The sequence below is a fragment of the Rhipicephalus sanguineus genome, chromosome 3, assembly GCF_013339695.2.
Source record: "Rhipicephalus sanguineus isolate Rsan-2018 chromosome 3, BIME_Rsan_1.4, whole genome shotgun sequence".
NCBI lineage: Eukaryota > Metazoa > Arthropoda > Arachnida > Ixodida > Ixodidae > Rhipicephalus > Rhipicephalus sanguineus.
The window spans coordinates 110,311,995-110,335,600 of record NC_051178.1 but is presented as its reverse complement, the minus strand read 5'-3'; the positions used below and the strand labels follow the sequence as shown (position 1 = coordinate 110,335,600).

At 42.2% G+C, this 23,606-nt stretch overlaps 1 protein-coding gene across 1 annotated transcript in view; it reads left to right on the top strand.

Annotated features, from left to right (window-relative positions):
* The window catches only part of LOC119386949 (unconventional myosin-Id-like), an 83,613-nt gene that overhangs the window by 54,417 nt on the left and 5,590 nt on the right, over positions 1–23,606 (top strand). Inside the window, exons 10-18 of the mRNA XM_037654244.2 lie at positions 656–715; positions 3,193–3,338; positions 4,859–4,913; positions 6,092–6,169; positions 10,350–10,516; positions 11,246–11,453; positions 15,370–15,491; positions 19,074–19,175; positions 20,847–20,991. Coding sequence (XP_037510172.1) covers positions 656–715; positions 3,193–3,338; positions 4,859–4,913; positions 6,092–6,169; positions 10,350–10,516; positions 11,246–11,453; positions 15,370–15,491; positions 19,074–19,175; positions 20,847–20,991 — 1,083 coding nt within the window. The remainder of the gene's footprint in view (positions 1–655; positions 716–3,192; positions 3,339–4,858; positions 4,914–6,091; positions 6,170–10,349; positions 10,517–11,245; positions 11,454–15,369; positions 15,492–19,073; positions 19,176–20,846; positions 20,992–23,606) is intronic.

The following is a 23,606-nucleotide window of genomic DNA, read 5'->3' as shown; positions in this document are numbered from 1 at the left end:
AAAAAGGAAATAACACTTCTCAGGAATTTCGTGAGGCATAAATTAAATACCCAAGAAAGTGGACAAGCAAACAGTCGCTGCTCGATGTTCCAACGTCTTTTTTTGTCTCGTGTCGCCATTGTCACCGATGTACAGCTAAAAAAATCACTGCTGATATAGAATCTTACTTCAAACACGTAGAAAGTACCGTATTTACTCGAATCTAAGCCGATGTTTTTTTTTTAAACGATGTGCGAAAGTGGGGGGGGGGGGTCGGTTTAGATTCGAGTACAGTGATTAAGTTTTTTTTTCTTTCTGGCCTTGCGAATATCGGGGGTCGGCTTAGAATCGGGGCCGGCCTAGATTCGAGTAAATATGGTAATTGCTATGAAAGCTTTAAAGTGTGGTTTTGTCTTGAAGGTTCACTTGATATGCCTGAGATCACCACGGATAAGATAAACCGGTAAGTTGGGTTCAGGTATCTTGTGAAGATACCACATAGTGGTTTAGTGGACAAATGACTATTATTATAACAGCAGTACTACTACTACTACGTTTACTATGGCTTTTCTGCGTTTTGCAGTGCTGACTCTTCGTATGTTTCTGACCAGTTGTGCCCTAAATTGCTGAACAAATTTTAATACCGACTTGGTATGTGTTATTATTTCATTTGCAGATGCTGCTGGAGTCACTGGACAAGAAGCTTGCCAACCATAAGCACTACACCAGCAGAAGGGTGAGTCGCATCTTCTCAGACGTGCATGTTTTTGGCCCATGCTTTGTTTTTTTCTAGGACCATAATAATTTCAGGTGGTTGCTTTTATGGTAGCTGCCGCAAACGTGAGGTAGTCACCAAAGAAATAGTTGGTGGATTATGTGCTGTGCGATTTAGAAATCTGTCAGCCTAATTGTTCTACAAGAATCGTTCTCTTTCCTCAGCAACGAAAAAAGAAGCGCAATGTGATGGAAATACATAAGGATGTTTGGAGTTTGGTTCAGTGGAGGCATGAAATATACGTCTTGACAGCTCGAAGGCGGAGACTATACAGATTGGCCTTTAATGATATGGAAAAACTGATCCTTCGAGAGGTGGTGGAGGCATCTGAATGAGGTTACAGAAAACCGGCCCGTGGCAAATAGGGGTGAAAGGAAACCTTAAATTGTTAAGGGAATGCTGTTCCACAGTGGTGTTGGTGAAAGGCCTTGAACGAGATCCTGGGGAAGCAATTGAACAATAGGGTTGCTGTTTCAGTACAAGGCAAACTTCAGCATACCAAGCTGTGTAGCTCAGATTGTGTGACACGTAACTTAGCATTGACTAAGGAGCTATTGAGGAGTGAAGCTTGTAATTCCTTAACCCTTTGTATCCCATGGCCAATCCAGCTGCGCAAGTAAATGTTTCTTTGCGTATATGCAATTGCAATACATACGAAAGTGTGAATAAACCAAAACATGGGAAGTTTTAGCTTTAGTTCTACAAGAAAACAAATGTCCACATATGTGGACGCTGGGAACACCAGTTACACTGGGTCCATCATCCTTTTTCATCGTAGATGGGATAATCACTATCATCATCACTACTTACCATAATCAACGCCATCATCAGTTACACGCGTTCATCATCATCATCATCATCATCATCATCATCATCATCATCATCATTATTATTATTATTATTATTATTATTATTATTATTATTATTATTATTATTATTATTATTATTATGATGATCATCATCATCACAAAGGGTCACGTGGCCGATGGCTAACGGCTCTGTTTCAACGCCTTCATCATCACCATCATTATCGCCATTCAAGGCCCATCTGCTTGCCCACTGCTCTACTTCAACGTGTTCGTCATCATCTTTATCGTGGTTGATCATCATTACCAGTGCGTTCATGGTTACAGTCAAACTGAATGCTTTCATCATCAGCAGTAGCATTTTTCATAAGGCATTTGCTTGTTGATGGCTCTACTTCAACGTGCTAATTACCGGTGCCCTCCAAATCGGATCATACGATTCTGCTAGTCAGCTCGAAAATTATGGCATGTATGTCTTCATCACTTAATCCACGTCCAGAATAAAGCAAATAAATTCTAAATAACTTCTACAACGCGTGTTTAGCTATATCACTGACAATGTTTTGGGTAGAGCCGCACGGCAACGAAGCGGGTCTTACTACCATGCGGCGTTCTATCAGCTTTTTACACGAACTCGGTATGCCTGGTGTCCACAAACGTGGACGCCGCAGCGACAACTCAACTTGCAAAACTTTGGTCGCTCACAGTGCAACAAAAGTCACACAAAGACAAGATAAACCCTTCCTTTTCTCGAATAAATCTCAATAATATAAAACCTCTTACGAATTTGGAGTGAACCTATAAAAAAATATGTAGGCATACACCTCAACAGGCGACTTGTGAAGAACGCCATTGTTCTGTGCGCACTTACCACTGTTTGTGCACAGAAAGGGACACATATAGATGTTTTTATGAAATTCTGAAGTAATGCCAACATTTCAAATCGATTTTTAAGGCAATGAGTTGGCTAGCCTGATCTCACTTGACTGATATGTTTTGTCCACATATGTGGACGCTGGGATACAAAGGGTTAATGGTTCAAGATCAGTTCCTCTACGGTTGCCAATGGAACAAGAAGACCAGACAAGTGCTAACTTCAAACTAATGTTTATTCTCGGAAATCCACACCTATTTATCAATCCACAAAGATCACAAAAGGTGCATCATCATGCAAGAACACTTCTTCCCGCCTCCAGAACGATGATGTACAACACGCAAGAGCACTTTAATCGGCCCCTAATACTAAAATTGAACAACAAAAATGTGACGCAGTTAAAAAATGCTAAAACTTGAAATCTTGAGGTTATGTGACGCATGCTCAGACTCGAGCCTTTATCATTATTTCATTGCTCTCCTTGTTCAAGTATGAACACCCACAAATGCTACCAAATTTCAGTCCTCGTTGCCAGTGGAGCCACTTTTTGGGTTTTCTGTGTTTCTATGTGTTTCTGGTATTGTAGCTATTATTGATTGCCATATTATTGATTGCCAACTGAAGAAAAATATAAATGCACAATGTTGCTTCAATATGTGCTTTACAATAATCTGCATCCTAGTTCGTGTTACAGTCTGCACAAGAGGGGAACATTGTTCCTGGATGATAACCTCTCTTCTCGCTTTCTGTGTACCCAGCTTTCACCAACAGACAAGTCGCTGGAGCACCAGAAGCACTTCCGCATCCTCCACTATGCGGGGGAGGTGACGTACTCCATCACGGGTTTCCTCGACAAGAACAAGGACACCCTGTTCCAGGACTTCAAGCGCCTCCTGTACAACAGGTGGGTGGTGAGAAATTTGATGCATTGATGCGTATTGTTCAGCTAGTGGTTTATCTGTCAAGCTGTGCTGCTATTTCTGTCTTGTAATGACATTTCGAACATGGTAGGACGATTGCTCTGTACAAACCATGAGGCGGTTTATGTACACTTCCTGCCTGTTAGTAGCTAAGAAAACAGAAACCTGCTACGTAAAAAATAACTTGTTGTATTTCAATTAATATAACATCTCAGAGAAGTATAAACACCTGACTGAAAAGGTTGAAACTTTGGTTGAATTGCTTATACCTACATGCGAGTACTAGTATGTACTGTTGAAGTTCTGTTGGTAAGGCTGCAGGGCTGTTAATTGTCCCACTTTTGGGGGACACTGCACCTTAAAATTTTAATTATTCGTCTATTTTGATCCTGCTGAGTTTATGTATTTTGTGTGCTAATTTTGGATGTGCTATTATTTTTCTAGTACCTTATGTAGTATTTAAAATATAAAACATTTGTGTGCCTTTTTTGGGAGCAAGGTCGTTCCTAAACTAAATGAGTTACAAGGTAAATCAGCATGTTACAATAATATGGAATCGGAACTGTATGTAGTCTTGTGAGCAAAGTCCCAGCTTGACATAGACTCACTCACAAATGTTCACCATACTGTAATGATTGTTCAAATGGGTTTAGAACACTCATTCTTGTTTTCTTGCATACAGTTCTCACTTCAGATTATTGCGATACATGCTTATTTATTTTGTAACTATCTCAGTTTAGGAAAATATTGCTTCAAAAAGCACATAAAATGTTTGATATATTTTAAACACTACATAATTGTACTAGAAAAATAAATAATTGCATATTGAAATTTGCACACAAATATAAACTAGGCAAGTTACATCAAGATTGATGAGGCATTAAAAAAAATGTTTTTAAGCGCAGAGATGATGCATGTATACATAGTGGTTAGCAGATGTGAGGCAAATCCCAGCCCATGACCTTCGAGATCTTTAGTGCGTTGCAGCCATTACCTGGTCTTAGAGGTTAATTATTTCGAGGAGCAACAAAGGACATCCAACACTCGGTTGCGCGTCATTTCATTTAGGCCACAAAGTTGCCTTTTTTAAGTTTTGGTATAAAAAATGACTGTCTTTATGAGCTATATATGCGTCTCATATACTTTCATTCCAAAGGCAAAATTTTGCACAAGGGCTGCTCTATATTTATGTTATCTTAAACCAGATTTTTTACATGATTCGAAACTTCACTGCGTTATAGCTTTAAGTAAGGCCATTTTGCTGTAAGCTTCAGTGACCGAAGTGCGCGAGCCTGTGATTAAAATGAAGAAGTTTTTTATACCTGGCTGTTTCACTGATTGACTCAACGTACAATGATCATGTCGTTCCACAGAGAATTATCTTCTTCACGATTGCATTACGAAGTAGACCAAGAGACTAACCTTTAACGTTAAGGACTACAATGTTTAGCACGCATGGCACTCCGCAGAATTAGACTTTTTCCTCCCCGCCTCTGTTTCTCAGCTCGGACCCTCTCATCAAGTCCATGTGGCCCGAGGGTGCAAGGAATGTGAATCAGGTGAGACAGCGTTACGTTAGTTTAGTTATTTATTTCACTCTTAATTAGCACCTACTGTGTTGTTACAGTTACTCGTTTCAAAATGAAGTTGTCGACTAACAACAACTGGTAATTTCATCACCCTGACAAAGATACTTTTGGATGTGGAATAGTCAGTCATTCTCATTTGATGATGATTCAGTGTGGTCAGCTTTTGAAGAATGGAAGCGCGAGAACTCAAATATTTCAGCTGAAAACTGAAGCTTGTCGAGCTTTAGTCTTGGATCTGCTATAGTACATACGTATTGGTGTTCTGAATGAAGAAGGAAATGATCAAATCCTTGTACATATAGCTAATTTTATTTCCACATAACTTTTTGCTCATCGTGTTTAATTAGCACAGCTCATTTCGAGTAGCATGTCCGACATGTGCAGAGTATGCTATGCAAAGCATGTTGGCGTAGTAGGTGTTAGTATTTATCTGTATAAATAGTGAGTAAATAAATAAATAAATAAATAAATATGCATATGAGAAACATTAGAGCGCACAGGCTCATCTAGGTCACTGTACTCCCACCTAGTGAAGAACGCCAAGAACTGCAGCTGTATTCTCCTTATGTCATACAATAATTATTCTTCCTCATAATCACGACCAACTTATCTAGAAGATCATTGTAGTGTTTCACATTTATCACCTTCAAGATGACTGTAAGTAAGCTGTCCATGTCACTAACAATTGAAGGAATAGAATATATTAGTATGCACTTATGCAACCCAGGATCTTGATGGTATGTCTGTGCAAACATGTTTATGTTGCCTTGCATTTGTTTCGTTTAGTTTAACTAGATTTTTCCTGCCATGTTTCTGTTTTGTCCGTAAAGTGGCACAGATGAAAGGTTCACTTATGTGTGTAATTTCCTAATAAATTTCAGTTGAGTCGGCAAGCTGTCTTGTTACTTCTCATGTTCACGTACATCTTTGGTGCTGTTTTATTATGTCACCACGCCAACTCACCTGGCTGTCCCTAATTTTCGCATATGCTGTTATCTGTGCAACCTCCACTAATTCGCATTTGGAAAAGTGTGGCAGCGGACAAGGTCTTCAGGCCACACCTCTGCTGTGTAGCCAGCACTGTGGGTTGCTAGTGCTACGAAGTGTTGGTAATATGTGCAGTCCTTTTCTTTAAATTTCTTTTGTAGGTCACCAAACGACCCCTGACGGCAGGCACATTGTTCAAAAATTCCATGGTGGCCCTTGTTCAGAACCTCGCTTCCAAGGTGAGCAATGGGTTACAAAGTTCCTTCTTGGATAGCACATAATCCCCCTCGCGATATCAAAGAAAGGAAAGAGGAATCTTTGAGCCGTAAAACAAACAATAAATGAGGTGGATTTATAAGGAGCTTTGAAAGCTTGTTACCATTCTTTACATTTCTAAAATTAATTTCTGAGTACATGCAGTAAAAGCTGGGCAAATTAGCGCCATATTTATATTGCTGTTATTTCCATGGTGAGGATGACAAATGCAAGTAGTGAGCGTGCGCTTTCGACAAATGCAATAGAGTGCATGCCATGTCTGCTTGCAAATACTACAGGTGCAGCAAAGCCTCAGGGCTAACGCTTTATAGCCGGAATATATGGTATATTGTAGATTACTAATGTATCCACTGATACATATATTTGTCTCAGTGGGTGAGGCTGTTGTTCACCGCTCAAACTTTGCTGCTTTAAATCACACATGTGCCATGCTGGAATTCAAAATGTGTGGCCTAATATGCATAATGTTCATATTTTTTCGTGTTAGTGTGTCACACAGCAGTGGCTTGAGCACAAGCATAATGAACAGTTTGCTGGCACAAGCAGATGAGTAAAAACTATAAATTCGTAATTAGATGACATCCCTAGCAAAAATCACCCATAGAAAAACCAATAGCCTATCGGATTATTCAACATATTGGTCAATTGGTATCATATTGGTCTATTGGTATCATATGGGTCTATAGGTGGCATGCTGGTCTATTGGACCTCTATTTGTTCATTGGTGTATTTGTCTATTGGCACTCTATTTGCCTATTGTGTATTTGTCTATTGGCATTCTATTTGCCTATTAGTACCGTTAGTACTGTATTTGTGGATTGGAAATCTATTGGCCTATTTCTCCGCTGGGAGCCCGTAATTTTGGCATATCAAATAATGGGCATTTCAGGACTGCAACATAGCAGCGCCTGTATAAAATGAACAAATTCTATTTGAAGGGAGGCACGTGCTATATTTATCATTATTGCAGGATAACTTCATCAAATCGGCGATCTTCCCCGCAACAAGCTTTCCAGCTAGGCATGCTGTGCTTCCTTGTCGAATATATGCCACTGCACCGCTTCTCTAGGTAGTGCCTGAAAAAAGAAACAAACATAAATACTAAAATGCCAGGAAGTAAGAAAGAAAATATTTAGATGCGCTACTGAAAGAAACTGAAGCATTAGAATAAAAAAAATATGCAGATACAAACAACTGTAGAATGAGCATAAGGGAAAATTCCGGTGAGCTGGCTGTAGGTAACAGCTTAACATGACAGGGATGGATCTTTTGTCAAATTCGTACAGCAGATTCGATTTATACTTGTATCCAGAAGCATAACCGCAGTCACGTGTGTGGACTTCGGACACTAGTGGAAAAGGCAAACAGCACTAGCACCAACAACGATCGCAGCGTTGTGAATTTCGGGACTTCACGCAGAACTCTTCATTAAATATAGTGCCTCTCTATGCAACCAGTGTGTCATAGAATGGGGTTCAGTCAGCATGACTATTAATTGATGATGGGACAGCACACAGGATTTTATTGCCAATAAACTTCTCCCTCTCCATAAGTGTATTATGAGGGTGAACGAAGGCATGATTACATATTTTAGTCTATTTAGATTATCGCGAAAACAATGCGCAAGTCGTAACGTACGTCTATGCCAGCGTCTGTATATGCGAACAGCCCACACGATGTTCAAAACTATTGTACTGTGGAGCGGAATAAATACAAACGAAGGGGCTAACTTTAAAAAAAAAAACTATGCCAAGTTCTCAGACTTATTCCATACCAGTTACAATGCTAGGGCCGTGAGAGCTGGGCACATGCAGCGACAAAATCATTTTACGTGGCTAGAGGTATTATTTCAATACATCTGCAAAGATCCGTAAGTGAACACTGATTTATCGCTCTTGTCCTCGCTGTCCGGTGGGCACGCTGGCAGATGCGCGAATTAGTAGCACAGCAAGAGCAACTTTTACTGACTAGCAAATACATAAAAAACAGTTCACTTACCGAACATCGGCAGGGTATGCGCACCGAAACAACCACCTTTGCGAGCAGCATCCTGTCAGCATACTCGGTACCATACTGCTGTTGAAGTCCGAGACGCTTTTAGCGCTGAAACGTTTAACTTCTTTGACGCTCATGGCCGACCTTGCATTGTCGTCGCGATTACACACGTGCGTTTTCGTGCAACCTTTAATAGACAAAAACATACAACATTTCTAAGCCTGACTTCGACCACGAACATGCCACACCACACACTCGTGACTCGACCGAAAACACCCGCTGTGGCTGGCTGTAGTCGGCTCGCTTGCTGGCTGGCGCTCGTGCCGTGGCCATACCACAAAAACAAGATTTTATTTTTTGCTATTGTATTGCAATATTTTGCTCTATTTCCAACCCCTCGAAAATATTCAGCTGCTGACACATTGGGAGGAAGGTTATGGAAAGCATAGCGAACCGAAATTTCAGCTGCGAAACGAAAAAGAAAATAGAAGACATACAGCGCCTTCACGCGACAGCTATTATCTTCAATGAGCTCTTTTGGCAAGCCTGTATCACTTGGTTGCTCGGCGTTGGTTGCTCGTGATTTTTTGTTAACGTGTTTCCGCATGTTTTGAACTTCAGGTTTTTCTCGTTTTTATATGACGCGCATTACGGGTGACCCCCGCAGGTACAGTAACCTGCGGCAGCGAACGCGATGTTCACCGTCGTTAAAGTGCAAGCGCTCGAGCGAGCTTGCACTTACAACCTACCACCTACTACTTACAAAGGCGACGGAAAAGAAACTGCGAACAGCGCTGTTCGCATTTGTTTTCTCCGCGCTCGCTTTGGTGACAATAAAAATACGCTAGTCTCGTGAATGTATCATGGATAATTGTCTTATTACCAGCCAGGCTACAACTGTTTTGAAAAGTAATGCGACCAGCGGAGCTGGTAGATGCCGTACTGTTCGCGTTTGTTTCCATAGCGTGCTGTCGAGAGAGAGAGAAGGAATGGTAGGAAAGGCAGGGAGGTTTAAATAAGAATCGCAATAGCCCACCGGCTGAAAACAACTATGTATACATTATGTGCACACATTCAAGCAGGAAATGACGACTTCTACCTTATATGCTGACTTCGCTTATTTTATTAGCAGCTTATTTTCCACCCCGTTTGCACCATGCAAGGATTAGCAGAGTACAAATTGCTGCCTTTACAAGAACATTGAGTACCCCAGTTAAAACATTACCTATACTGTGGCGTTCCCTTTTCAACTATGATAACTTTCTCTTTGTGTAAACCTGTCCTTTTTGCGGGTTTATCCCACAAATATTGCATAACCATAACCTTCAGTACAGAATGAAATTGCACTACAGGCGTCTGTGTAATTATTTTGGTGAGATTTATGAAAAATATGGCTGCGCTATTTTGGAAACACTATGTAAAACGGCTGCCACTTTGCTCAAATACTGAACAAATCAAAAACTGCCGTTTGGCTGAATTCGCTACTGCATGACCCTGTAAGTGAATTAAATACATATAGGTGGCCTTTTAATACCATGCATAACCCTGTGACTTTGGTGGCAATTCACACCTGCTAGTTCTATAAATGACAAATAGGTGCTATTTATTGGTTCTATAGGTGACAAATAGACGTCGCCTATTAAAGCCTATTGGTTGCCTACTGGTTCTATAAGTGACAAATAGCTGCCGCCTATGGTACTAACATATACCTATTGGTTCCATTGGTGACAATAGATGTCTCCTATTTCACAAATAAAAATTATTGGTCCTATCGGTGACAAATAGATGTTGTCAATTGGTCTCTATTGGTGACAATAGAATTCTAATAAGACCTATAAAGCTCTAATTGAGCACTTATATAACAAATAAGATTTTTCTATAAGACCAATAGAAAATTCTATTGGCATTTTTGCTAGGGATAGTAATTCAATTGCTTTATAACTGAGACATCTGTCTGCTCAAGTATCGCAAGTCTTGCTTTGCACACAACGCTTTCTGAGAACAAAGCAAAAGCCTGCCATGGCATGTTTCATGCTTTAAATAAACAGCACCCTCACCATATTCAAGCGTGCATAGTAGTTGTATGTTTAATTGGCTCTCACTCACAGTCACTCTTAGCTTCTATTGCGTCCTCTTGCCTTTTGACAGGAGCCTTTCTATGTCCGGTGCATCAAACCCAACGAGCACAAGTCGCCGATCCTGTTTGACGAAGAGCGAGTGCGGCACCAGGTCAACTACTTGGGACTGCTCGAAAACGTCCGCGTGCGACGAGCAGGATTTGCCTACAGGCAGGACTACACTCGCTTTCTGCGGAGGTGTGTTGCTCTTTTGTCTCGTAGAGATACTGCCTCTGCGTGCCATTTGCCGCACAAGAAATGTCTGGAAGAAGAACTGACATTCTTTTATTAGCTACCCTTTGACGTGACTAGTAATAGTCACAGGCACTGTCAGACGCTGACAAGAGCTACTTCGCATGATGACGTCACATTTGGTTGGCCGATAAGACGAGCGTCAAAACATCACAGATGCCAGGACTGTTGATAGGTGCACGCCGTGTTTTTTGCATTTGTATGAACGTACAGATGTGACTGAGAAATGGAACAGGACACGCGAGTGGGACTATGCATATCATGTCAGTACAGTAACCAGGCTCGCAGTGTATTTTTCATTCACTACTCCTGCTTAAAGATTGTCAGAAAGATGTACGTAGCTTTCATAGCATATGTTTCATACAACGTTTATGCAAGATGAGTAGTTAAAAAAGGAAAATAAGAGGTTACATTGCAATAGTGAGCACGTGTGTATTCAACATTCTACAAAGTTTACAAGCTCTTTTATTTGACTTGTAGGGATCTTCCTTTAAGTATCTCTTTACATTTAGTACTCAAAGAGCAAATATGTTATACCTATATACTGCCAGAGAGAAGTGATACAGCATGTTCAGTTCAAGATTTAGGCCCACGGTTATAGGCACTTATGGTGCTTCAAGAAGAAAATTCATTCACAATCGGGGCTAATTCTTGGTGTCTGTATGTTCTGTGCAGGTACAAAATGATAACAGAATACACGTGGCCCAACTACCGAGGTGGCTCGGATCGCGACGGCTGCAAAGTCATCATCGACAAGATGGGCTTTTCGGACGATGTCAAGTACGGCCGCACCAAGATCTTCATCCGGTCGCCCCAGACGCTGTCACGTTTGGAGACCGAGCGCCTCGCTATCATTCCCCGCATCGTTGTGTTCCTCCAGAAGGTAAGCGCGCAATTAATGTAATGATTGGAGCTTATCACTGTTGGTAGAAAAAGATCGTTTTCAATAGTTGCTAATAGAAAAAACCAGGAGATAAATTTGATGTGTGTACTTATGAAGGTTGTGGTTTGAGAGAGAGATATAACGAAATAAAGCCCTTTCTTAAACACATTGTTTTCTATCTTATTAATGTGCCCTCAATGGTGCAAAGCAGCATTCAAATTTATCATTTCTTTAGAGTCAGAGGTATGGGTCCCAGGTTAACTACCTTAAAGTTAAGGTTTATTTCATTTAGTCTATGTCACTGTAAAATTGCTTTTTTAATTAGAAGTCAAAATTAGGCTGATATGCCATGGTCTTCTTTCACCATCACTCTTGCACCATGATGACATTGGAACATTATTGTCATAGTGGGGCACATTAGCGCACCCAGGATTTCTCTCAGGGGGGGGGTTGAACTTCTGACAAGATTACAGGAGGTGCGGGGGGGGGGGGGGGGGGGGGGCAAGCACATTGCATAATATGCCATTTCCTTGCTTCAGCTGGAGTAATGCGACAACAAATAAATACCAAATAATAATAATTTTAATAATAATAACATGAATTATGATGATGATTATTCAGCGTTTTACAGAAAGGTCTTGGAATAACTTGACAAGGCCAAAAAACCGTTCAGTGGAGCAGCTGTGCACGTAGAAAATAAACTGCAAATTGAACCGACATGTCGGCTGGCTGGCGGTCGCACAATGATGTTAAAACTTTATTACTATGGTAGGTAGCGCATACAAACGGGACGCAAGAAAGGCACATGAAGACACCCAGCGCCGTGTGTGTGTTTTCGTGTGCGTTTCTTGTGTCCCGTGTATTTGCACTACCAGTGTAATAAGAAAATGCCATACGAACAAGCCCGCATGCATGGCAACTTCAACTCTTAAAAAACGCTGCAGCTGATAATTTCCTACGCTTCCTTGGAGTCTCGCCAAATTATAAATTTCAAAGCGCACCATAAATATTACTTATAAACTACATAGTATTGATTATAAATAGCATGTACAGTTCAATGCAGCACACGTACAGTACAATTCTCAGTTCACGGATAAACTGCATTATAACCACATTTACTGACTTTCCAGCGTAGATTCCCAGGTCACTCCGGCGCATATAGGTTGGGCGGCTGAACCATCCTTAGTAAAAATTGACTGGTCAATGGACGCATGAGACGACGATATCTGCTGAGTTACCAGTTCCTCTATGGACGTAATCGGGCATTCCGGTGTTGTCGCTGCGTCGCTTGAATATGAACACGAAATCCTTTATGGGTAGTAGGTGAGGATGTGTTCGACCATAGCCTCGTTCGACTGGCGCTTCGAGAGAGGGCTTCGGCGAGGTAGGTCATTGCCAACGCAGATTCACGCAGCAAACACGGCCACAAGTTCTAGCAAGCAAACTGAACGTGCACGCATGTGTGCACATCAAACGTTGTAGTTTCCGTCCGATGTACATGCAAAAAAAGAAGTGGTAAAAAGAAGGGCGAGAGACGTTTACTGAGGAAAAAGAAAAGGAAACGTGCCGCCCCAACAGACCTTCCGCACTTTCCCAAGGTTCTTTTTTTCTTACCAGACGTCGTTAAAAACATTTACTCCTTCTGCCACGGCTTCTTGCTCCTCCCATCTTTGCAACGGCCGGACTCCGCATGGCATGCTTAGAGTCACTGTGTGCGTGCGATGCTGCGACAATGGCTGGCGACGCACACACTAGTTGCTCCAAGGGTTGCTCCGAAATGCAGGAACCACTCAATGTGCTTAAACTCGTCGTGTGCTCGTGCTACGCAGCCTCCGTGGGTTCGCGGTCACTTTGATGAACGAGCCGCTTGCGAGGTGGCCTTTCTTCTCGCCGCACTAACACGCCTCGTTCGTCCGCTGTCAACGAGGTTCAGAAAAAAGTGCGCGACCACTCCGTTGCAGCCATTAAGCGACAGACGGTACCATTCACCAGCAGCCCCGAAGAAAATAGAAAACATGTGCATCGAAGCTTGGTGGATGGATCAGATGCCGCCGACGCCTTCTTATCTTTAAAATTTGAGTGAGCATTGTCCCGACGTTTCAGAAACCATGCGGTTCCCTCTTCGGAGTTTGAGGAAGGGAAGCACATAAAAAGGGCTTCTTTTCTTGTTCGGCGGGTATGGAAGGGTGCTTCAGGCCGGTTGGCGGTGCTTGTCGGCAAAGAACAGAGCAGTGCAAGGGCTTGACCGGAAGGCATGAGTTGAACAGTGAAGGGGGTGGGGAGCTTTTTAGACGGACGCGTCGAAGTGGGTACGCAGATGCCTCTCTCTCTCTCTCTCTTTTTCTTTCTTTTTTTTTGTGTGTGCTGTACACAAGGGGTAGGTTGCATTGAGCGCGGTTCACGTTGTTTGGGTCGTTAACATATGTCAAGATTCATTTCCGGTAGTTGGTTTCAACTGCGAAAACTGTAGTTTAAGGAAAATTGATTCGGCTGTCCGCGTCCTCGGAATCTTCGGCTATGGGGTTGCGATCTCTTGCAAAATTGGGGACGTCGTTCCTGTCTTTCTTTCAGGTTCTCGGTTCAGCTGGTGTCTTAAATTTTCTCTTTCGGCGGCCGGTCGTTGCGAGCGATGGTTTTTATCACTACTCGGATAGTAGAGACTGATGCATTTCTGTGGTGGTGTCGATTGGAAAAGGGGGGGGGGGTTGCTGGATATATCAGCTTGCGTCGTGTTTTTGAAAGTGAACTGCTTTCTGAATAAAAGACTTTCCGTAGCTGTTCTTGCTGAGTTTCTTGAATATATCCTCTGTTTTTCTTTTGTTTTTTCACGTTGTGCGCTGCAGTATGTTTCGGCTCTTCGCATTAATGTCTAAGACTAATACATTCTGCATTTTTGGGGGGTCTGAAAAAAACCGAAGATATCGACTTGTGTAGGTGTTTTTGCAGCGTTTTATTTTCAGGCTACGGGAACATCCAAACACGGCCGAGAGTCTTATGTTTCAAGGGCGAATTGAATTCTCGTTCAATGAAATTTATATGAGAGATAAAAATTATGACGTAGGATCTCTTGACGATCGAAAAACAGTCGTTTAGACGTATCTGAGAAATATTTTTGGTTGCGGCTGGAGTGAAATGAGAGCTCGTCCCTCGATGTGTTCCATTCTTATATTTGCCGTGGCATGCTCTATTGTAGTAATCAAAGGGGCAAGAAAATAAAAAAAGGGGCCAGACTGACAACCCATGAAAGCATATTTTTTCTTGGAAAGCTGCGCCCCGCCGCGGTGGTCTAGTGATAAGTTATGGCGCTCGACTGCTGACTCGAAGGTCGCGGGATCGAATCCCGGCCGCGGCAGCTGCATTTTCGATGGAGGCGAAAATATGACTGAGGCCCGTGTACTTAGATTTAGGTGCACGTTAAAGAACCCCAGGGGTTCAAAATTTCAGGAGCCCTCCACTACGGCGTCCCTCATAATCATATCGTGGTTTTGGGACGTTAAACCCCAGATATTATTATTGGAAAGCTGCTTCCCTGGAAATTTAGGAACGCAGAGCCATAGAGCATGCGGTTTGCGTTTTTTTTTTTTTTTTCAATTTAGGAGTAGATGAGTGAATACAACACATTTCTAGAGCCAGTCAGGAAAAGTCGACCTCAGGACACCTCTGGATATGAACTTTGGACTCCCGGTGAGAAGGACAGCGGGGCAGTTACGGGGGGGGGGGGGGGGGTTGGTCGGCCCTCAGGGGGGGTTACAACCCCCGAAACCCTCCCCGTCGGTGCGCCACTGGTGGGGCATGAAAATGTAGCATTGGCCACCGCTAATTGCGTGCAGAGCCCATATGAAAGCTGCTGACAGGTGTGATGATAAGGTAATCACGTGACTGCAAACTCCGGTCCTATTTCTATGATTGATTTCAGATGTGGCGTGGTGCTATTGCACGAATGCACTATCGCAAGACACGAGCTGCCATCACAATCCTTGCCCACTACCGCAAGTATGCTGCTCGGAAGTACATCAATGACCTGAAAATGGCCTTCAGGTAAATGAATTCTCGAATTATGGCTGACACCTTTGACTATGCTTACTTTTTTATGTATCAAATGTGCATTTTTATGCATTAAATGTGCAACCAGAGATCATTAGTAAGGCTTGGAGGGAGGGAGATTGGAAATTGAGGCACCTAGCTGTGTATTGAAGAACCAAGCAATTAATCATTGCGATCAAAATTTGAAGCTTTTTGCACAAGACGTTTACCTAGTACACTACATATATAACAAATTCATCCGGTAGGTCAGGTTGCCAGGTCAAAAGACAAAAAATAACCAGAAAATTGGAAAAAAAACTAGCCAAAATGTAGCTACCTTGAGCCAAGGGCAGTAAAAGTAGCCAAAAGTTGCCACGCACGTGTGAAAACCACTTCTACATTTTTTATCTAAATGAATAAATGCAAAAGCATTTCGGCAAAAAATGTACTTATGTGCTGCATGAACAATTCAAAATCTAATTCCTGAGATCCCGCATAATTTGTTGACTTGAGTAATCCTTCCATGCATGATGAAGTAGCGTACGCGCTGTTGAAAAAAAAATGGCTCTTTTCTTCAGGCATCTTGCATGACTTTTCTTGAACTGACTAGAAGTTGCAACAACAAAAATGAGCGTACGGCATGATGAGTGTGCTCTAAATTGCACTTACTGCATTTGAAGCAGAAATTGAAGCCGTTTTCGCAGAAGTTTCTTCCGTGATGACGAATCCATAGTCGCAGGCCGTACCTAAGCCTTAGAAATGATAGAAGCAGTTCATCAGATATCCCACAAAGATTGTTTGTTGGGCGAGTTGGTACGAATTCTAAGGACAGCACTGAAAAACCAGGACACGAGAGGCAACAGCGGCAACACAAGCGCTCTCTAACAACTGTTGTTAATGAGCGCTTGTGTTGCCTCCTTTGCCTCTTGTGTCCTGGTTTATCGGTGCTCACTTGAAATGTCGAATATCGATTTCTAATGTCGATGAGTGCAGAGTGCCCTGGCTGCGGATCGCCCTTCGATTCCGGTTCCTTGCAATTGTGACATCAAGCCGTGTTCAGCAATCGGTGATCTGAAAAATGAGGCCCCCATGCAACAGTTCTCACTGAGTCCCAACCAGGCATCCAAAGCATTTTTTTTGTGTGTGTGCGAGGCCTGTTTGACTGGCAGGTTATTAACGGGTTGTTGTTATGTTATGTTATGATCAACCATTGCCTCTTACGCCTGCTTAGGCCACTGCGCCATCCTTTTCATTAAAGCTCATTATCTGCGTAATCAAAGTGCAAAATTCAATTTTCAGAGTTGGGATCACGCTTTGATGCCATCTTTTGGCGCAATACATTCAAACACCAACGGCTGCGGCGTCACCAGATATTGATAATTTTGCTCAAATCGAGGGGATAAGAAAGTAGCCAAAAGGAGCAAGTAGCCAAAACGATTTTTCTGCCGCCACCGGTCTAAAAAAGTAGCAAATTGGCGCAAAGTAGTCAAACCTGGCAACACCCTGCAATAGGTGATTCGGGATGTTAAAGTGTTCATTCACCCCCCCCCCCCCCAATTGCTGAAGTCTTCTACTCTGGTACTGGGCTAGTCTGCTACTTCTAGTCTGATACTTGGCTTCACTCTTCTAGCAATGGTCACAGCTGTCAACTACTGTCTACAGACTTAGCTTAGTTACTTGTTTTTTTTTTTAAGGTTCTAACTAGAGGCAGTACAAAAAGATGACTTGGTTAAAAGCTATTTCAATTAAGGCAGTTGAAGAGAGTGGAAATTGTGCCTTCTTGAAACAGCCTTACTGTTATTTGTAGGATATATTCAGTATACTATTACTTGTAGGAACACAGGATCTCGTGATGTTATCATGTTTGTTCTGAATGGGTGGCTTATCTGTGTAAACTTTATTTCAGAATAGTAACGCTACTTCTCTCACTTTCTAAGGCAACTGATGCAAGTGCATACTTTTATTGAATAATAAAAAGTTCTTGCTGTTTTGAAGTATGCCCATAACTATTTTCTAATTTTGTGTCAGCATCAGTTATCTTATGAGAATTAAGTCTACTTAAACAACCCTCATTGCTTCTTTGATAAAGCACTGCAGGATGATACAGAATAGATGTACAGGCAATGTATATTAAGGGAGCATGGAAAGAAATATAAATTGTTCACTTAGTGGTTCTCACATTTAGGATGCAAGCAGGTCAATACATAGCTATTACTGGAGTCCTGGAGTCTTATTCTGCAAGAGTTCATAAAGTGGACAGTTTATTTCGGCTCATGCTGAATTAATGGAGCACAAGCACTAGAGATGATGATTGGCATCTCTGCTTCTCGAGCTCTATCCAGTCAGTGAATTCTGGACGTAACAGTTCACTTACTAGACAATTATAGAATATCCCTCTGGTGAAACAAAAAGATTGACAGAAGTAGAAGACGGATCATAAATGTATGCACCAGCTTCCTATGTGACATATAATAACAGTAATAATGATTGCTGGTGTTTTATCTGCCAAAACCACAATATTGATTATGAGGCACGTCATAGTGGAGGGCTCCGGAATTCGACCATCTGGGGTTCTTTAATGTGCACCTGAATTCAAGTACATGGGCCTCTGGCATTTCGCGTTCATCGAAATGTGACTGCCGCAGCCAGTCGAGCTCCATAACTGCTGTACTACCGCGGTGGCTTATATGTCGCAATTGTAGACTTTGACAGAGACTACATAGAAGCTTAGTCATTGCTTGCCAGTAGAAACAAAATAAAGTTACATACATTGTATTCAAAAGTAAGAAGTAAGGCTCACTACCTTGTAAACCTCCACTGTGTAAAAACTGCCCAAGATGCATGAAAATATCCAAATTGTGCATTCATAATACTTTGTCAACAGTGTCATGGCCATAGTTGTCAAAATAAATTATAAAAGCAGAAATTTCAGCCATCATATTTTCTCTGCTGATAGTCAAATGTTTTAAAAAAAGGAAACTAAATCTAAATTTTCGATGGAGGCGAAAATGCTTGAGGTTCATGTACTTACATTTAGGTGCACTTTAAAGAACCCCAGGTGGTCAAAATTTCTGGAGCCTTCCAGTACAGTGTCTCAATCATATAGTGGTTTTGGGATGTTAAACCACAAGAATTATTATAATAAATCTAAAGGACCTAGCTATTTGTATTTACCTAAAGTTTCTCTTAACCCGTCCTTTCTTTTTTTTTTTTCAATGGTAAACAATCTTTCTGCAGAACATTTTTTTACAGTAAAAGTGAAGCAAGGACAAATTCCATTAATGAGAACTAACAGTCATTAATGTTGTGTCTAACAAAGAAAAAAGAGCCCTTGAAATTCCCCTTCTTTTGTTAAGGACAAATTCCAGTATCACGAATCCCTCACTTTTTCCACAGACCTTGGTAACAACACTTCAATTATGTGCAAGTGGTTAATGATACAAGCGTACCATGCTTTTGAAATGTATAGTGTTCTTTGCAAGGCAAGTTTGAGTGAGGGAGGAGAACATGCTCTTGTGAGATTCTGACGGCATCTTCTTTTGAGGAGTTTCTCCGGGGTCTCTCCTTCACTGCTGTCTGTGTTACGTCCATCCTCAGGAACGTGCACCAGACCAAGGACTATGGCAAGAACGTTGCTTGGCCTCCACCACCGTGCTGTGTTCGGGAAGCTGTCCCTGGACTCAAGTCTATCTTCTCACGGTGGGTGCACTCGCTAATCTGACAATGCGTACACTTTTAAAATAAATGAACACTCATTGGCAGGTGCGGTTTACATTTTCTAGATGTGAGTACAGTGGAAAAACTCGCAGGGCCTCTTATGCATTCGCCTAAGATGACTTGAAGGCGAAAGCTACGTCTTCTTTTTCTTCTCAGTCGACGCATTGATCCTCCCCCACCTCCTAAAGCTTTCTGCCCCTTACATGATTTTGCATGGCCTCCAAGACTGGAGGCATGACAAGCTTCCTGCACCTTGCATGTTTGTGCACTGCCTCCGTGATCAGCCCACCTTTGACCAAGTGACAGTGTCACTTGATGTCATCACGTGGTGATGTTATCAAGCGACAGTGTCATGATGTGAAGTCAAGTTTTGTGATGTCATGATGATGTCACAAATTTTGGCAATCTGTGATGTCATGATGATGTCATATGGTGACGTCGTCACACGGTGATAATCTTTGCATAAATCATGTTGATGCCGTCGACGGTCAAATTTCACATTTGATGAGGCATCGAAGGTTTTGCCTTAACTTTACTTGGTCGTTTCATCGAATGGGTGCTGTTGTTGTTCTTAAATATACTGATGTGGAAATCATTTAAGATCAATTTTTTTGTCATATTTGTTTAATGTGAGACTTACAGGTCAATTTGACTCTGATCCAGCTTTGCAGCTAAAAGACAGTTACATTTTATAGTGGCTCTTCCCTTCTTTTATCTCATGAGTGCAAACTCTTTACAAGTCCCCAGCTCCCAGATATCCTTAAACTCCTAGTTCAGAGGAACTCCTTTGGGGATCCTGAAAGAACTTCAGTGGTGGCTGAAAACCCATGAGCGATGCTAAAAGTCTCCACGTGTACTCAAGAAGCATGCAGCGTGTGTACAAAGTAGATGTGTAATGTTTTTAAATTGTCAAACAGAACATCGATGTACCCATTCCAACATCTCCATTAATTAAACGTGACATTTCATGAATGCAGATGTTGGAATGAATACATCGATATTCTGTTTGAAAATTGAAATGAAAGGTAAACATCTTCATGAATGGAGGGTGTTTTACGTTTCTATTAATGCAACGTTTATAGAAACGTAACATTGATGCAAATTTGTAATCGCAGATTGTACTGTTGAATATTTGCTTTACACAGTAGCCTTTATGGTGAAGATTAAGCAATAGGCTCTGATAATGTCCACTGCAGCATGCCTGCTTTGTAAAGTTAAGAGGCGTCTGTGCCCATAGGACTTCGATGTGCTACCATGTACTATTCTTGTCATCTGTATCTGTGCTTTGCTGTCCTCTACAGCTTGTTGCGTATTTGGCGGCAGAGCAACAGCCGGTAGTTGAGAAACGCACGACCAACACGGAGGTCAAAAGACAAATTCCGTTTATTCATGTGAAACATGCTTTTTGGGAGTATCCTAGCCAATCGCGTTAGCGCAAAACACGTAAGGAAAACAATGTCAGAGAGTGAGAAACGCTCGGTCCCGTGTTTAGTTGGAACACTTAGTGCACAAAAGGCACATACACAGGAACACACATAGAGATGCTCGGCAGACATAACCTGTTGTACGTGTGCATTGGAGTATCATGCCGGATGCGAATGCCATTGAATTAATATAGGGCAACATATTGATGTTCCTTGCACATTCTTGCAGCTGGCGCGGCAGCATGATCCTTCGCAAGGTTCCGCGGGAGCAGTGGCCGCAACTGCACCTCAAGGTCACGGCCGCAGACGTGCTTGCCGGCAGACGGCGCGACTGGGGACAGTCACGCAAATGGCACGGCAACTACCTCTCCCTGGTGAGAGGCGGCCGGGTTCTTGTGCTCGCTTTGCGTGATACAGCTCAGCACATGCATCTCACTGCTAATCGCTTCTGCTAATCACTGCTAAGCCCTGTTTTAGGAGCGTAGCCTCCTCTTAGTCTAACCTTGTCCCATGTCAGGCGTAACCGCGGCAGTATCTCCCGAACAGTATAATAGATGGCGCTGTCCCATAGAGATGAAAAAATAATAATAATAAATAAAAATAAATAAAAATAAATAAAATTAAAAAACTAATAAAAATTTAAAAATAAAAAATAAAAATAAATAAATATATAAAAATTTTAAAAATAGAAAAATATAAAAAAAGAAGGAAAAACGGAAAAAGGAAAAATAATCAAAGCGGCATATCACTTTGATTACTGCTGGGCGAAACCACTGAACATTTCACGGTGTACACATGATTGCTTCAGGAGCTTCACCCAAGGTCTTCATCATTCACCCGTGGATATGCTGTAATTTTTTACATCTGTGGCTGCTGTTCACGATAGGAGCACAACCAGAAGGATGCATTCAAGGAGATGTGAAACTTAGGCAATGCAAATACCTATTTCATATTGTTTATTTTTGTTTTGTTTGTGTTTCTCATTGCACATACAGTGAAACCTCGGTGATACGATTATAGCTCATACAAATTTCGGGGTGATACGAATTTTTCGTTGGTCCCGGCCAAGGCCCATTGGCCTTCAGTGTAATGAAGTACGGTTGTTGTGAACCGATTTTCACCCAGCGACGTTTGATGTGAACATACGCTACCGGCCAGGTACGAAGAGGTCCTATCCGCGCTGTCGCGGAAGACGCGCCAAGCACGCGCGAGCGCGGGAACGCAAGCGTGGGCATGCGCACCGCACCGCCAAATCGTCAGAATCACGGTGTAAGAAACACACTTTTCTTACGGCCAGAATAAAACTTCGGAGACGCGTCACGGCCTCCGAGATTGGTGCGTGAATCTTTGAGGCTCTTATGTGCCTCCGTGTGCCTTCGTGTTTAGATTACGGAGGACATTAGCGCCATGCTTTTTTTTTTCCTAACGCGTCGACGCGGGCTGCTGTCGTTGTACTGTGTTTACACGTGCCTGCCTCGTGCATCAGACATCCCATGAAAGGTGGACGAGGACCGAAAGAGCGCGAGGACAGTCTTGGCGAAAGAGTCGGGCCTCACAACGTCAACATGTGCGACCGTTGACGTCGCAGTTGTGCGGGCACGACTGTAATTTTCCCAAAAAACATCCTCAACACCTCCGCGATAACAAAATCATAGCACGGAAACCATGGTTCTGTAATTTTGTGGCCTTGACCCATCACGTCAAAGTGCTTCTTTTGTTACTTTCGCCACAGTACTTCGGTGTCATGCAAAAAAGCATACTAAAATTTGGAAGGGGCTACTGCTGTCCCGCGTCACAACGCACCTGGTTCATTAATTAAATACGCGCGTACGGGCCGTATATTATGGTATGATTGCCGACATCTAAAAACTTAACTGACAAATCATTCAGGGTTCTTCCTGACGTTGCTGCGGCCCTGAAAAACAATAAATGAAAATGTACGACAGCTTTCTTTTGTCGCGTGCTAATTTTCCATGCTTTCTGGTGATACGAATTTCGGATGATACGAATATTTTTGGTGGTCCCGTGAGATTCGTATCACCGAGGTTTCACTGTAATCATTGCAAGCTCATGTCACCTTTTGTACGTTTGTTATGTGGAAGTTGCCATTTCTCAATGAGTTGTCTCCACTGTTTTGGTCTTGAGGCCATCTGTAGTGGTATTCTACAACACTTGTGTTATTTCGGCATGGGTAAATTCAGCCATCTCAACCAAATTGAATGTGCTGAAAAGTTTGAGGAGGCATCGATTCAGCTCAGTTTGGCTACTGTCTTACGAATTTAGTTATGAGAACTGTATTGGACAAGCTACGGAAGGGCAACAGCATGCGGGTCATTAATACGCAAACAAGAACAGTTAAGTTCACGGGAAGGTGGGATTAACTGTAGTCAAACAAGTGTTGATGGAGCCACTGTTTTCACGAAGGGACTCGTCTTTGTCAGGGCGTGAAGGCAAGTTCCTTGTGAGGGCATGAAGGCACAAGTCCTGCTTGTTAAAACATTGACTCCAGCAAAACTTTTTGTTCAATCACTGTTGGACAGTCGGTAATCTTGTTGGTGTTGACTGGCAGAAAGGACAAGGCAATAAGGAACCTTGTCCGTTGACTGCTTATTTGGCAAACTTGTGCCCACTAATATGGACACTCCATTTTGATAATGACGACAGCAATTCCAGTTAGCAGCTTTCAGGTCATAAACACGAATTTTATCCGAGACATCCCTTTAGAGGCATTGATGCACATTTTATATCAATGAGCAAGAAATACAATTTTTTAGCTTCCTATTCTAATATGTTTTATACCCTCTGCGAAAATGCCGTGCACGAGTGTTTGTGTAATTCACTTTATGTGCGCGTTGAAGAAACCTCAAGTATCAAAACTTCTTCAGGGCCTTCCACTATTGACCTCTGTAGCTATGATGTTTCTTGAGGACAGTATACTCCCATCAATCAATCAATCAATCAATCAATCAATCAATCAATCAATCAATCA